Source organism: Physeter macrocephalus, chromosome 11, assembly GCF_002837175.3.
Source record: "Physeter macrocephalus isolate SW-GA chromosome 11, ASM283717v5, whole genome shotgun sequence".
Classification (NCBI taxonomy): domain Eukaryota; kingdom Metazoa; phylum Chordata; class Mammalia; order Artiodactyla; family Physeteridae; genus Physeter; species Physeter macrocephalus.
This window is the reverse complement of record NC_041224.1, coordinates 96,786,529-96,800,403: the sequence shown is the minus strand read 5'-3', so window position 1 is coordinate 96,800,403 and position 13,875 is coordinate 96,786,529. Positions and strand designations below refer to the sequence as shown.

The window sequence follows — 13,875 nt, the reverse complement described above, 5'->3', positions numbered from 1 at the left end:
TGTGTATGGTGTTAGGAAGTGTTCTAATTTCATTCTTTTACATGTAGCTGTCCAGTTTTCCCAGCACCACTTATTGAAGAGGCTGTCTTTTCTCCATTGTATATTCTTGCCTCCTTTATCAAAAATAAGGTGACCATATGTGTGTGGATATATCTCTGGGCTTTCTATCGTGTTCCATTGATCTATATTTCTGTTTTTGTGCCAGTACCATACTGTCTTGATTACTGTAGCTTTGTAGTATAGTCTAAAAGCAGGCAAAATTAAGCTGTGATGTTTAGGTGTGATGTTTGGTGTTAAAAAAGGAAAGCAGGGGGCTTCCCTGGTGGCGCAGTGGTTGGGAGTCTGTCTGCCAATGCAGGGGACGTGGGTTCGGGCCCTGGTCTGGGAGGATCCCACGTGCTGCGGTGTGGCTGGGCCTGTGAGCCACAATTACTGAGCCTACGCATCTGGAGCTTGTGCTCTGTAGCGGGAGAGGCCGCGACAGTGAGAGGCCTGCGCACTGCGATGAGGAGTGGCCCCCGCTTCCCGTAGCTGGAGAGAGCCTTCACACAGAAATGAAGACCCAACGCAGCCAAAAATAAATAAATAAATAATTTTTTTTTTTTTTTTTTTTAAAAGGAAAGCAGGGAGGTGGCTGTCATTTAAGTGAGTCCCTTGTGGGAAGGATTATGACTGAGAAAAGCATGCAAAAGCTTCTGGGGTTTATGGCAGTATTTCATTTCTTAATCTGTAGAGTGTTTACATGGTTGTACAATAGATTTGTTAATATGTATTAAGGTTTATATACATTGTTTCTGCACTTTATGGGTATTATATTTCACAATAAAAAGGTTGAAAATGTCTTCAAAATAGGAGGGAGATGAATATATGCTGATTATTAGCACAGCAGTTTTCTGGGTCTTGCATGTCTAACACTTCATTTATAGAGCAAGTACGCTGGGCACTGCTAGGAGTGAGAGGAGTTAAGATATAGATAATTAGTTTCTAAGTCTGTCTGTAAAAGGTTGCTGTCAGTTTGATGAAATAGTGAACGTGTAGATATAGATTTATGGTAATTTTAAGTGCCACAATAACAAAAGTGCCATATGTTTTAAGTGTCATGAACAAAAAGACTTATCAGGAACTCAGAAGACAGAGTGATAATGCTAGGGAACCTTGGGAAGATAGTGTATTTTAGAAGGCATTTGAATAGAAATGAGGGGATATTAATTCTTTCTTGAAACAGGTTTCTGTGAATATATGCTACTCTGGTTCTCCTCTTATCCTGCCTTTGCTAGCTCCCTTTATCTGGGTTTCAGATGAAGGGGTACAAGTATCTCTAGTGTATTGTGAGGGGAGCAGAGAAGTGCTCTATCTTGTATTCCAGGCTGTGTAAAGGAATCAAGTGGACAGCGAGCTAATGTAGTGTGAGGAAGTGGACTGTTGTTTTGGCCCTTGTGTGGAGTCAGTCCATTTTCATGGCTTCAGGTGTAGTCTCTGCCAATGACAGTCCTAATTTTTATTGCTTACCCTACTTGGTTGTGTTGCTGTCACTCCAGTCTTACATGTCCTAAACAGAACTCAATTCAGTAGGTTTTGTGAACTCTCCTATTTATTGGAACCACCATTTTCCCTCTTATTCACAATTGAAACTTTAGAGTTGTCTTTGATTCCCTATGAGGAATTAGGATGTTTTCAGACATTTTAAGAGGGTTTCTTCTGAAGTATTGTATATTTAGGAGCTATTATTTTCAAAAGAAAAAAAGATGAGAAGGGCTCTTTAATTATTATAATAATTAGTTTATGGAGGCTTAGAAAATCGTTGAAAGATGATTAAGAGAGGTAAGACAATAGTACTTAACCTGCCTGAAGGCTTTTATTTTTGTAGTAGAATTAATATGTGTGAAATAATTCGTAAAACTAGACAATAAAGCTTTAACCAAATGAGTGGTAGAGGCTCTATATACACCACCTTCATTGTCAGGTCATCCCTGGTTACCCTTTTATTATTGTTATTATTACTTTTAAGAGTATTTTTTTTTGTTGTGGACCTTTTTTTTTTAAGTCTGTATTTGTTACAGTATTGCTTCTGTTTTATGTTTGGAGGTTTTTTTTGGCCATGAGGCATGTGGGATCATAGTTCCCTGACCAGGGATTGAACCCTCACCCCCTGCATTGGAAGGCAAAGTCTTAACCACTGGACTGCCAGGGAAGTCCCCCTGGTTACCCTTTTAAAAATTGCAACACTCCCCCTCAAAATACATACTCCCTAAACATACTATTTACTTCTCTCTGCTTTGTTTTTTCTCGTAAGCGCTTATCAAAATCCAACATATTTTCATTATTTGTCTTGTTTATTGCCTGTCTTACCCTCTTCCCTCCAATTTAAATGTAAGCTCCATAAAGGCAGGGGTTTTTGTCAGTTTTGTTCATTACTGTATCTACAAAGTCTGATACATAGTGAACATTTAAATATTTGAATACATGAATGAATACTGGGGTCTTACCAGCCTTTGTGAATTATGTGATAAATAAGCTAAGTTATAAAAGTTGGATAACAGAGACTGCTAAGTAGCTAATTAATTGGCCCAATCACATTGTAGCTCTGAAGGTTTTTTCCTCCCTATTTTAAGCCTTTATTCAGTATTTTGTGGTTATGCTCTGAATGATGTTAGCCTTAGGTGACTTGGGCAAAATTGTTCTTTACTAGTTGGGTCTTAATGTTCAGAGCATATGTACTTCTTATGAAATCAGGTAGCGGTTTGGATACTGCTTTGTTATAAAAGATTAAGTGTCTGATTGTCAGTTGCTGCATAGTCATATTTTATGTGACTTTAGGCATAGATTTTGGGTCTTTGGTTCAGAGTCAACTGCATCCTCTCAGAGCACTGACGATTGAAATTCAAAAAACAAGGTTTGCTTTTCTGTCTTCTTGATGGGATTGGGCAGTTTGCTTTAAGAATAAAGCCAGCAGCCTATTAACCTAGATCCTCCATTTAATTTGGTTAAATAATCAATGCATGTTTTCCTTTGTGTAGAACTTGTTGATAGTATGATTTCATCTCAGTCAGGTTTCATTGCTTTTGTATTAAATGTATTTTTGCTCCTGTGCTGAGTTCAGGCTAACTTTTGAATAGAATTTGTCATCAGAAGGCAAGAGTAACAGCTCTGGAGCCAGATTGACTGGGTTGGATCCTGCTTTTGCCTCTTACTGATGGACTTCCCTGAACCTCAGCTTCTGCAAAATGGGAATAATAATACCTCAAGGACTATTGTTACAGTTACATGATTTAAAACATATTAAGTGCTTAGAGTCTGTACATAGTAAGGTTCAATAAATATTTGTTATTTGTAAAATTAAAAACTGTAGTATAGAATGATTACCTTTCCAAAATACTAGAGAAAGTCTCTTCTGACCATGTTAAATATAATAGCATCTCCTGTTAACTCTTCATCCTTTATTTACCCAGCTATATTGTTCAACGATGCTCTTTTTACTTGATACTATATGTTTATTAGTTTGTTTTCTCCTATGGATTATAAACTCTGTGACGGCAAGAACTTTGTTTTAGTCATAGCTGTTTTCACTCTAGTGTCTAAAACAGTATCTGATTTATAATAGGTATTCAACAAATATTTGGTTAATAGATGAATGAATTAAGGTGCATGAGGGCAACTAAAGATTTTCTTAGGGGGCATCTGTTTGATTATTTTAATGAGTTGGTGCTTTTTATGAGAGAGCATATTTTGTTCTGGCAATGCCTCAGTGAACTTTTGTTGCCAAAGGCATCTAACAATCTTACCCTTCTTTTTATTAAGCTATATGTGAAACAGAGCCTGAACAGCCTGTTCGACATTACCCATTATGGGTGAAAGTAGAAGGTGAAGTAGATCCAGAGCCAGTTTATATCCCAACGCCTTCTGTCATTGAGCCTATGAAACCATTGTTGTTGCCTCAGCCAGAAGTTTTATCTACTACTGTAAAGGGCAAACTGCTCACTGGAATTAAACCTGCAAGGGCATATACTCCCAAACCCAATCCTGTGGTAAGCTTGGTGTTAACATCTTTTATTGAAAGTTACAAAAATCATTTGTAAAGTTGATGGGTTTCAACCAGATTTTTGGTTTGTATTCTGTGAATCATGGTGCTTTCAGGTATTATGTCTGCAAGCTATCTCCCTTTCTGATTTAGTCAGTTTAATTGATGACACTTAAAAAATGTCATTAAAAATTGAATAGTAGTATGGTTGACCCTTGAACAACACAGGGGTTAAGAGTGTGGACCCTCTGTGCAGTCAAAAGTCTGCATATAACGTTACAGTTAACCCTCTGTGTCCATAATTCTGCATGCGTGGATTCAGCCAACTGAGCATCATGTAGTACTGTAGTATTTACTGTTGACGAAAAGGTGTGTAAGTGGACCTGTGCAGGATTACTGTAATTCTTAAAGATAGCCAAATCTCTCTTTAGAAGGATCATATAAAGATGGGCCTTTATTTTTTTTTAAATCATGACTTGCAAAAGGTACTCTTATTCCTGTAGTATAGAATATTGAGTGATTAAGATGTACATAGTACACGTTATTAGAAAAGCATTAGGAAGAAGCTTTAAAAAATAGCTGTGATCTTTTTAAAGCAAATTTCTTTATATACAATAAAGTTCAAGATTTAAAATAACATTTGCATGACCAGGTGAAGATGATAGGTAAAAGAGCTGATGCTTCTCTTGTGTTAATAGCGTAAGCATTTCTGATTATTAATAAATCCATTTCAGTCTTTACAGTCCATTAAATTGAAGAAGATCTTTTAGTGCAGTGCGATTCAGTGTGGTCTCGTACAGTGCTGATCCATAACTGTTTGTTATTAGTCTGTGATGAAATAAGTATAGAAAATGAGAGTAGATGTTTAGAAACTTTTGCTACAAGTTGATAGAGAAATTTTTATCTATTAAATCTAATACTGAAAAACCTGGCCTTTGTTTTTCTGGTAATTTTTTTACAAAAGTATCAGTCTGTGTGTGACAGGTAATTAAGAAATTTATCCTTCACTGCAGATAATTTGAGAAGCACTGCTCTGGTGTGCTGAATTTTCTTGAAAGAGAACCAGATCCTTTCTAACTGCCCCAAGATTCAGCACATACAAACTGTAATTGTACTATTTAACTTTAAAGTTTGCATTAAAATTTTTTAAGTGTTGTAATAGAAGCAAAGATTAAACATCCTTTTCCTTTGGGAGTCCCAGAGACTTTTTTCCCCAGTGTTTGGAATGTTTTGTTGTATGAAACTTACAGATTCGGGAAGAAGACAAGGATCCAGTCTACTTGTACTTTGAAAGTATGATGACTTGTGCCCGAGTTCGAGTGTATGAACGAAAACAAGAGGAACAGAGACAACCATCACCATCCCCATCCCCATCGTTTCAGCAGCAGGGCTCATGTCATTCTAGTCCTGAGAACTGTAGTGTAAAGGTGAATTACTTATTGCATAGATTTTTCTTTTTAACTTCCGATTCCCTGTTGCTGGTATTAGAATTTGCATTACTATCGGAATAATTTGAAATAATTCTGAACGGGCAGAGAAGGTTTACATAATGTGTTTATGAATTTATATGTTTCTCTGCATGCCTATTCTAGAGAATATTCCTTTAAGGTCATTAAAAGTATTATTCTTTCTAATGTTGGAGTAACTTTTAAAAGTTTAAACATTTTTGGCTTTAATTAATGTGATTATTAGTATTTGCATCTTTCCACGTCGGTGAATTTTCTAAATAACTGAAACTTGTTTCATTAAACATCAAATATTTTTCCTTCTTTACTAGAATTACACTATAAAGTGCACTGTTAATTCTTTCTTGGTAACTCAGTCACTGTCAAGGACATTAAACAGCAAGACTACTTGTTTTTACTGTTGTAAAATATGATAGTAATGCAGCTGTGCATGTGGATATGAAGATGTTCTTTGAGCACTTTAATCTTTCTACCATTTTAGGCTTCCTTGAGAAATTTAATTCTCATGTCCTAGTCTCTATTGATATTAAATATGTGTTGAATTGAAGTATTTTCTGTGTTACTCTCTTTGTCAGGAGCCAGATTCTGAACAGCAGCCCTTGAAACCAATCACCTGTGACCTGGAGGACGATTCTGATAAATCACAAGGTCAGAATGAAAACTAGGTCTTATCATTTGATAGTATTTATATTATATAGGTGTGGATTATACTAATAATGGGGGGAGATCCAAGCTACCAATCCAGAGCATGTCTACCTACCCTGTTTCTAGTTTTCGCTAAAAATAGAGATGATAGGTAAGTTTTTTACCAATTATTTGCTGTGTTTATCACTCCTGTTCTGTGAAATACAGTTTGTTGGTGTTGATATGGTATGTTGTTGCAAGAAACATTTAGGATGAGGTCAGTGATTTTTTTTTTTTTTTTTTAACATCTTTATATAAAAACCTCAGGGGCTTCCCTGGTGGCGCAGTGGTTGAGAGTCCGCCTGCCAGTGCAGGGGACACGGGTTCGTGCCCCGGTCCTGGAAGATCCCACATGCCGTGGAGCGGTTAGGCCCATGAGCCATGGCTGCTGAGCCTGTGCGTCCGGAGCCTGTGCTCCGCAACGGGAGAGGCCACAACAGTGAGAGGCCCGCATACCGCCAAAAAAAAAAAAAAAAAAAAAAAAAAAACCTCAGCAATATTGGCATCATTAGCTACTGAAATTTTCCTTGGGGTTCTCAATAGTTGCCACAGTTGGAGAAATACAGAGGGAGAAAGGAAGGAGTATCGCTGATTTATCTAGTAAAGGTTATTGCCAGAATTACTGTGATGAAGGGTAGTGTCTAGGGAGTTAACTATTTGTTTTTGGTTTTGCTCTTTAAAACTTCAGACATTTAAGCAGCAGTGCCTCCTAACTTTTTTTTAATGGCATGATAAACACAAAAAATGGTAATGTTGCTAGCACACTGGGGCAAGTGGAGGATGCTACCTATTAGCATGACCACCCTGAAGGCTGAGGGGATCTGTATTCTGACATATCTGTAACTATAGCACATTGGTTGGGAGATTCTGCAATAGAAATCTAGCTAGTGAATATACATTTAGTTAATATGTTGCCATGAATATAAACACACTTGAGTGGTTTCGCATAAAATGTAGAAGAGGAGCAATCATATCTAGAGGTACAGAAGTAATTCAGAAGTATTTACAGTGGAAACTAGAGATAGAGCTCACTTTTTTTTTTTTTTTTAAACCAAACACCATCTCTCTTGCTGCTGTTCTTTAGGGTCGACTCTACCCATCACATATTACAAAGCATCTTGCAAGTCATCTTTGCTTTGCCTATATGGATAGCAAGTACACTATCCCAAATAAGCCTAACCTTGGTTATATACTTTGTTTGCAAGGTAATACTTTCTTATGTAATAGTTAATGGCTTTTTAGAGCAGTCTTAAGAGGGACTCCCTTTTATTGAGAGCCCAGTGAGCAGAATAGTGAAGATTTTATAGTCTGATTCTCTGGAATCTTTTTTTTCATGGAAAATTCCCAAATTACGAGTGTCAAATTACCACTGAAAGTACATGGGAATGGGACACTCTGCAGCTATTGAATTTCTGTGCCCCTGGCACTTTCTGAGAACTCAGGAAAAATAAAAATTTTTCAAAGTTCAGTACAAAATTCTGTGATACAGAAATATCTTTCAATTCTTTATCAGAAAAGAGCTGGAAGTCTTCCTGCAATGAAGGGGAATCCTCTTCTACCTCCTATGTGCATCAGAGGTCACCTGGCGGTCCCACCAAACTGATAGAAATCATCTCAGACTGCAACTGGGAGGAGGATCGGAACAAGATTTTGAGCATCTTATCGCAGCACATCAATAGCAACATGCCACAGTCACTTAAGGTGGGCAGCTTCATCATTGAGTTGGCTTCTCAGCGAAAGAGCCGGGGTGAAAAGAATCCTCCTGTTTATTCTTCTCGTGTGAAAATCTCTATGCCATCATGTCAAGACCAAGATGATATGGCTGAGAAATCTGGATCAGAGACTCCTGACGGTCCATTATCCCCTGGGAAAATGGATGATATCTCTCCTGTGCAGACAGATGCCCTGGATTCAGTGAGGGAGAGATTACATGGAGGCAAAGGTCTGCCCTTTTATGCAGGGCTTTCTCCTGCAGGGAAGCTTGTGGCCTATAAACGTAAACCCAGTTCAAGCACATCTGGGCTTATCCAGGTGAGAATTATCTTTAATCTGGATGTAGCACCTTTTTATACTTAGGTAACACCTTGATTTTTCAGAACCCTTTGTGGGCCTTATATTACTTATCTTCACATTTCCTGGGAACTGGGTGACAAAATCATTATCTCTTTTTGTAATAGGCCTAGGTTAGATGCATACCTAGGATGAATTTTTGGCACATTTACAAACAGAAAGGTAGAGTACTGTATTGGCTTATAGTTTTCTTTCTAGTCTTCCTAGAAAGTTGTTCTTAAACTGTATTACCTGGGCTGCACTGATATTTTGACAGTCAAGCAAGGATAGTAAGGGATTCAGTCTAGTTCTTGGGATTATTATTAGCAGACAGCTTTTAAAATAAAACAAGGTGAAACTGACTTTTGAGATAGGCAGTATATGTTTGGAAACTTGGGAGAAATTTTTAATTTAGAATGGTGTTATTCAAATACATAAATATAAAAAAAATTGAGCCACAATTTACTTATTTTTTCTTTATTTGATTCATAGAGTTTTTGCAGTCTAATCATTGTTGTAGGGCAAATATCTATATCCTTGCTGTTAAGTAATTCAGGCAGGTATATTAGTAAAATTATACTGGCATTAGAAAATCCTTTGGAAAGAAAAGTTCTGAAGTAAAATGTAGTCACAGTCAAAAAGCTTTTCTCTTTTTGTTCAGTGACATATTAAATGCAGTTTTATATCATAGTACCAAATGTGGGGTAGTGTCTGACTTTATTGCTAAGGTTACTTGACTTTACTAGCTCAACTGCTTCTCTGGGCTAAGGACTGTTCCATTGTTACAACTGATCTACTTAATTAAAAACTTTCTGTTGCAGTTGGCTATGTAACTGCTTCTGTTGGTATTTCTTAAACTCTTAATGATGAGAAGAGTGTTTTCTCCTTGTTTCATTTATTGATTGATACTTTGAGAACAGAGACTTACCTGAGACCATTTCTAGTGAGACTAGACGCCCCTCAGATACAGTCATAGAAATTTTGTGTTCTCCTGTCTAGGACTCAGAAAGCCACCGTAAAATATGAACCTGCTTAAGCAGTTAGGCCACTGTAATAAGGTATGCTTTGGGGAAGCTGCTGAGTAGTGTTCAGAGCAAGTCCCAAAGGAGCAGATAGGAGTATCTGATCCAGACTCCACAGAGCCTGGAAAACTATATAGTAAAGTTTACTTTAGGATGGAAAGATCGTATTCTTTGTATCAAACATGGGGCAAAGATATTCCTGATCTTTCTGGAAATAATAACAATTTTACTTAAGTAGCAAAGAGTAATTTTGTGTCTTAGAAGAGAGAGAAGCTTGGTGTAGCTATTCTCCTCACCAGTTCCCTATTAATTTAGAGAGTATGATTTTCCCCACCTCACTCCACTCCCTCACCCCTTTAAATGATAGAAAAGAGAGAAAGGAAAGGATATCTCCTCTAGTCACTTAGCAATATGACATAGAGAACTTGGGTAAGAAACTTGGGAGGTTTTTGTTTTCTTTTTTTTTAAATGATTCTCATGCCCAAGATGGGGTGGTCTGTCAACTCAGGCAGTAGAGAAAAATCTTTACCTCATTCATTGATTCACTTTCTTCTGACAATTTATTGATAATTTAAAAAATAACTATGAGTTTCAACTAGCATTTATCTTGAGTCCAAGTTTTGTCCAAAAGATGAAGACAATTATCTTCAAAGTTGAGTTTTTTTGAAAATTGAAAACTAAGGTGACTTTGTGGCTTAGGTATTTGTAACAGTGGCTTTCTCATAAGTTAAAGTAGACTCACCATATATTTTTCAGATATGAAGGATGCTTATGAGAAGGGTTCATCATGCCACTGGTCTTGTCAGAGAGATTTCATGGAACACAGTTACTCATTTTTTTTTTGCTGATGATTGTTAATAGCTTAACCAGAGTTGCATGTTGACAAGTAAAGCAATTGGATGGTTCCTTAGATTTGACTGTATTTTCCACATATCTAGGATGCAGGTATGATGAGTTTCTAAGATTCTCTGTTTCCAAACTACCAAAATGAAGGAGATGAGATTAGTTCAGAGTATCAGATGACAACATTTTTTTTCATTTCCTAAATACTCAGATTATACCAAATGGAAAAAGTCCATTTCTTTTTCCCTTTAAATCTGAAAAACAGACTTTTAAAACCTTGTAAAAATGAAACCCTTGTCAAGGGAGATGAGTTAGCAAGAGAATTTTATCTTTACAGAATTTCTCTTTGCCACTTGTTTCAGGTTAATGGTAAGAGTTACCCGCAGGCTAAGTTGCTATTGGGACAGATGGGGGCATTGCATCCAGCCAATAGGCTAGCTGCTTATATCACAGGCAGGTTGCGACCCTCAGTCCTGGACCTCTCAACCCTCAGTACTGTCATCTCCAAGGTAGCATCCAATGCCAAGGTGGCTGCATCCAGGAAACCACGTACCCTGTTGCCTTCAACATCCAATTCCAAAACGGCATCCTCCTCCAGTGCTACAACAAATCGCCCTGGGAAGAATATGAAGGCGTTTGTCCCGGCGAAAAGACCAATTGGTAAGTTGGACTGTATATATGTTTTCCAAAGGGTTGTAACCTGGTGCTGGGCCAGTGGATACAGATACGGGGGTTGTAAAACTTAGAGAAATATAGAAGTTGGCACTATTTTTTTTCTTGATGTCGATCTTGCCTGAATTTTTAAATTTTTTAGTAACTCTTCTGGTGACCTACAATACTAGATGAACTGAATTCGAGTTAGTTTTACAGTTATTTCCAGACTTTTAGACTGGTTTTATTAATGTAGAAAAGACTTAGGTTTTTAATTTTGTTTTTCAAAAGGGAAGATGTATTCTTAAATACTTCCCCTAATTTACTATTTTTCCTATGAGGACTGGTGTTTTTGGTACCAGTCATATGTATGTTTTTTGAACTTAATGAAACCAAGGAGCTAGCAAAATCAAAGTGGGTTGAGTTAGTATAGTCTTAGAGTAGAAGGCTCTTGTAAAATATAATTTTGGAAACAGTGCTTTATTATATTCATCCCTGTTCTGTGAATAAAAACCTCATTTGTTTAACATTGCAGTGCTAGAGTCTGTAAAAAATTACCTTCTTGAAATCATTTGTGTTTTAGCATTGAGAGTATATGCAGTTGGTTTATTGGATTCCTCTTTTTGTAGTTTCAGATCTATTTAGGAATGTTAAGTAAAAATGTCATTTGCTCTATTTTTATTCCTCTAATAGGAAATTGAAATCTCTGGCTAAATGCTGGAGTTGTGTGAAGATGGAGGATAGGCCTTGCCTTAAAAAGAACCCATGTTACCTCTTTCTTAAAAAGTAGCTTTAATTGGTGATTTTAAAAAAAGATAGTCTTATCTTGCCCTCTTTTAAAAAATGTCTTTATACATTTTAGAAAAATGCAAAACTTTACTGTCTTGTAAAAGGACAACAATAAATAGGTGGAGGTGCTGGGACAGGAGGAAGTGGTGGAAAAAAGTTTTAAAATTAGAATTAGGAATACAATTTCAACTTCTTTCGTCATTTGTTTTTATTCATTCATTCATTCTTTCATTCAGAGAGCATACAGAGAAACAGTTTATTAAGTTGGAAGCTAGGCAGAAATACACACCCAGAGAGAAAGGGTATGGGCTTCCTTTCTAATGAGGAGGAGCACAGTCTCTTCATCTGTTTTAGATGATGAAGTTGTGTGCTGCTATACTGTCTTTTTAGTGTCCTGGCAATTTGATTATATTGCATAACCAAAAGAATTTCAGAAGGAACACCCAATTTTAATACCTTTGTTAAAGTTAGAATTTTAAAGGTTTGGTTTGGGTGAAGGGGTGTGTTTGATTTCTGTGGGTGGAAATTGGCATGTGTAATGCAGGTAAGAAATTTCTTAATACCTGTAAGAAATCGACCCAGTGGTGCACAATAAATGTTGATAAACACAATCACTACAAGGATAAAATATGAGAACTGAAGATTTTTGACCAGCAAATTTTTATTTGCAGCGGCTCGACCCTCTCCTGGTGGTGTGTTCACACAGTTTGTGATGAGTAAAGTTGGAGCCCTGCAGCAGAAGATACCTGGAGTTAGCACACCCCAACCCCTAACAGGGCCACAGAAGTTCAGTATCAGACCTTCTCCAGTAATGGTCGTCACACCTGTGGTTTCTTCTGAGCCAGTTCAGGTGTGCAGTCCTGTGACTGCTGCTGTCACTACTACCACCCCTCAAGTGTTTTTAGAGAATGTTACTGCTGTGACACCTGTGACTGCTATTTCTGACGTGGGAACTAAGGAAACTACTTATTCTTCTCGTGCCACCACTGCAGGGGTTGTTGAGGTCTCTGAAACTAATACCAGCACCCTTGTAACACCTACCCAGTCTACAGCCACTGTGAACCTTATCAAAACGACTGGGATAACTACCCCTGTGGCTTCAGTTGCTTTTCCTAAGTCTTTGGTAGCATCTCCTCCAACCATAACTCTTCCTGTTGCTTCCACTGCCTCCACCTCCATAGTCGTGGTGACCACAGCTGCATCTTCCTCCATGGTGACCACACCAACTTCATCTCTGAGCTCTGTTCCCATTATACTCTCGGGAATTGATGGGAGTCCACCAGTGAGCCAGAGACCAGGTAAGGCCTAGATGTTACAAGCTGGTTTACTGACAGCTATTTATATAACTTTGTGGTTTTGGTAGGATTATAGATATATCAGGTGTTTCTGCTATAACATGATACATATATTCCTAAAAATCATTACATTCTGCAAAACTGAACACTGAAAATAATAGAGCTTGTGGTAAATATAGGGTTAGGACAATCACTGAAAATTCATGCAATTTTGTAACCAGAGCGCTAATAAAACCTGTAACTGGTACTTTAGAGATAAACAGCCTTGACAGATGGTTTAATGGGGCTAGAGATTTCCTCAGGAGATTAACGATATTCAAAAACATTAGAATGGAAATGCTGGCTGAAGGATACTGCATATGGGAGTGGAACTCTGAGCCAGTAGAGCAGCGTTAAGGTGGGCACAGGAGGAAGTGCAGCCTGTTGTGTGCTGAGAGCTGGAGACACATATCTCTCAGGAGGAAACCATATGTAGTTGTTCCCTGTTTTGGGGGTGGGAGGGCTGCTGCTTTATATTTTAAAAAGATTGGAGGGCTTCTGCTTCTGCTGCAGCCAAGCTGAGGGCCCTTTCTCTATCCTCCTTGCTTAAGATTAAAATTCTAGGTCCTCTTTCTTAGTAAAAATCATTTATGAATCAGCCCAACTCCTATATACTACTGACATTATTCTCCTGCTTAATTACTATATGTAAACTGATTGAAATAGAAGTAAGGAGGCATATTTCTTTGTTCAGGACTCTGATATTTTATATGTTAAGTTTATAGTTAAAATGAAATTTTTTCTCTTGTTGGCTTAGTTTAAGTGAATTTGAAATAGGACTAATTCAACACTTTGGTAATTTTTCTATCTTAATTCAACCAGCTAAAGCAAGTTGTTATCTTAGACTCTAAGAGGAATTACTGTGGAAAAGAGTGTGAAAGACTTTGCAGGATTTAAGGGAGAATAAAATAGCCAACAGCAGTTCTGTGTTGGTAACTGATAGTTTTCCTACTAAATATTTTTGTCTTTAGGGGCATGGTCCAAATCCCTCCTGATATTTTAGGAAAGAAGTGATTTAT

At 37.4% G+C, this 13,875-nt stretch overlaps 1 protein-coding gene across 1 annotated transcript in view; it reads left to right on the top strand.

Annotated features, from left to right (window-relative positions):
* The window catches only part of MGA (MAX dimerization protein MGA), a 173,533-nt gene that overhangs the window by 139,110 nt on the left and 20,548 nt on the right, over nucleotides 1-13,875 (top strand). Inside the window, exons 10-15 of the mRNA XM_055088304.1 lie at nucleotides 3,799-4,025; nucleotides 5,269-5,445; nucleotides 6,060-6,132; nucleotides 7,682-8,199; nucleotides 10,445-10,742; nucleotides 12,194-12,820. Of these exons, the coding sequence (XP_054944279.1) occupies nucleotides 3,799-4,025; nucleotides 5,269-5,445; nucleotides 6,060-6,132; nucleotides 7,682-8,199; nucleotides 10,445-10,742; nucleotides 12,194-12,820 (1,920 nt within the window). The remainder of the gene's footprint in view (nucleotides 1-3,798; nucleotides 4,026-5,268; nucleotides 5,446-6,059; nucleotides 6,133-7,681; nucleotides 8,200-10,444; nucleotides 10,743-12,193; nucleotides 12,821-13,875) is intronic.